The sequence below is a fragment of the Chrysochloris asiatica genome, unplaced genomic scaffold, assembly GCF_000296735.1.
Source record: "Chrysochloris asiatica unplaced genomic scaffold, ChrAsi1.0 scaffold00002, whole genome shotgun sequence".
Classification (NCBI taxonomy): Eukaryota; Metazoa; Chordata; class Mammalia; order Afrosoricida; family Chrysochloridae; genus Chrysochloris; species Chrysochloris asiatica.
The window spans coordinates 49,578,854-49,581,003 of record NW_006408520.1 but is presented as its reverse complement, the minus strand read 5'-3'; the positions used below and the strand labels follow the sequence as shown (position 1 = coordinate 49,581,003).

Here is a 2,150-nt window from a genome sequence, read left to right as displayed (position 1 = left end):
TCATCCCACAACTCTTCTGGTCTTCGGTCTTTAGTGTTTAATGTATCAAATCTGTTCTTCAGATTATCTCTAAATTCAGGTGGAATAAAATCAAGGTCATATTTTGGCTCTCATGGACTTGTTTTCATTTTCTTCAGCTTCAGTTTGAATATGTAATACATAGCATGTGACATTTAAGCTCTAAGTAGTTATTGACTCCTGTATTCATTTAAGCACAAGACCAGTGGATGGTGGATCGGACAAAGGTGTGAGCACTACATTAGTTTTTACTGTCTTAGATGGACTTCGTGCACAGTGACGGGCAGCTACAGAAATGGGCTCAAGCATAACAGCAATTGTGAAGATCACGTAGTGTTTAGTTCTGTTGCCCACAATGAGTTGAGTCGACTGTACGGCACCTAACAACAATACATGCATCAAAAGATTTCACCAAAGGAGTATAAAGAGAGCCACAGACTGGGGAACATTTTTTTTTTTTTTTTTGTAATGACATATCAGACAATCAGTTGGTCCATATGATAAGAACTGGACTAGGATCTACATAGTCTGCCATTGGAACTGTAAGTGTTAGCCCAGCTTACTCCATTTTAAATCATAAGTAGCCCCTGAATTATGATTGAATCCTGCCTGAATAAAAAATATTTTTAAGATTAATCCTTCTCAGCTGCACTTCCCCTCCCCATACTAACCTTTTATTTCTTGCTTCTGTCAATGGCTTATGCATACACCCTACACACAACACCCTACCCATGGTCTCTCAAGATATGGACCCCTAGCCTCACCCTAACGGCTTGTGCACACATCCTACCCCTGGTTTATGCAAGATAATGTCAGATTGCTCATGTATAAATACCCCTTGAAAAAATCAGGTCGGGGCTGCAATTTTTCCCGTGCTTAGGGAGACTGTAGTCGCTGGCTAGCTAACAAAGGCTTCTTTGCTGACCCCGTGAGTCTTGAGTGGTCATATGGGTAAACTGAGATACGACAGAACCCACCAGCTTCCTCAGGATAAAAATGAGGCTTTTGCTCCTAGAAAGATTTAAAGCCTTAGAAACACTGTACAGGGTCCCTGTGAGGCACAACCGATTGGATGCACTTAACACAAACTGCACTCAGGAGTTTATGGGATACATCAAAAAGTACAAAACACCTTGCCAGACAAAGGGGCGCTATGAGAAAATGGAGCAACCAAGTTGGCTAGTCATTAACGGGCCCTGAAAATTAACGTTAAGGCTGATATAGGTTGAGGAAGGTACTCACCTAAATTTTGTTGAGGTGATGAAATTGGGTAAAGTTGACAGTACTTTGTACTCTTGGAAATTAAGCTTAGGCGGGAAGGTTTTAATGCGCCTGCGCTCTAGGCTTTCCTGGCGCCTGCGTTCTAGGCTTCCCATGCTCCTGCACTGTGCTCCCGCCTTTTTCAGCAGCGCTTCTCCGGGGATGGCTGTTTGAGGGGCGTTCGGAAAGTAGTTCTGCCTGGGAGAAAGAGTTAGGAAGATGCTGAGGCCTGAGACCTCGTCAACCTCACTTTCTGCGCCTACAGCTTCTCCTTCGTCGATGGAGGCTCGGCCACAGCATCCCCGCTACAATTTCGAACTTCAGGAAACTCTTCAGAGCCAACCTCCAGTCCAGGCCATGTCTACGACCTCTCCTCCTGGCACTTCAGGAGTAATAGGCGACCGGAGCAGCAGCAGCAGCAGTCTCCCACCGCTCCCACCGCACTTGCGACCAGCTCAAGGCAAGGAGTGGTTGGGTGGGTGGTGGATTTTCCCTTGTCTGCTAGTGACCTGCTGACCCTGGAGGTTAAGAGACAGGTGGTTACCACAGGAAATTTTCCGTTGTAGTTTGGCTGGAGGATAATAGAGTGCTCGGGAAAACTGAGAATTCCGGTGATTCCTTAGACGGCTTCACCCTTCAAGTTGGTTCTATTACTAGGCTGTGGTAGTAGATGGCTTGGTGCTAAGAAAGGCAAAAATAACATTTGGTATGCTCTACCTTCTCTGGTAGCGTAGTGGTTACAAGTCGGGCTGCCAATCTCAAGGTTAGCAGTTCGAAACTACAAGCTGCTCCGCGGGAGAAAGATGAGACTGAGACGTTGTGTTCCCATAAAGATTTACAGCCTTGGAAACCCTGTGCAGGGTCACTGTGAG

General features: G+C 45.7%; 1 protein-coding gene across 1 annotated transcript in view; it reads left to right on the top strand.

Moving 5' to 3' along the window:
- Nucleotides 1–1,497: 1,497 nt before the first annotated feature.
- MSH4 (mutS homolog 4) overlaps nucleotides 1,498–2,150 on the top strand; it is a 133,907-nt gene continuing 133,254 nt past the window's right edge. Inside the window, exon 1 of the mRNA XM_006831087.1 lies at nucleotides 1,498–1,738. Within this exon, the coding sequence (XP_006831150.1) occupies nucleotides 1,498–1,738 (241 nt within the window). The remainder of the gene's footprint in view (nucleotides 1,739–2,150) is intronic.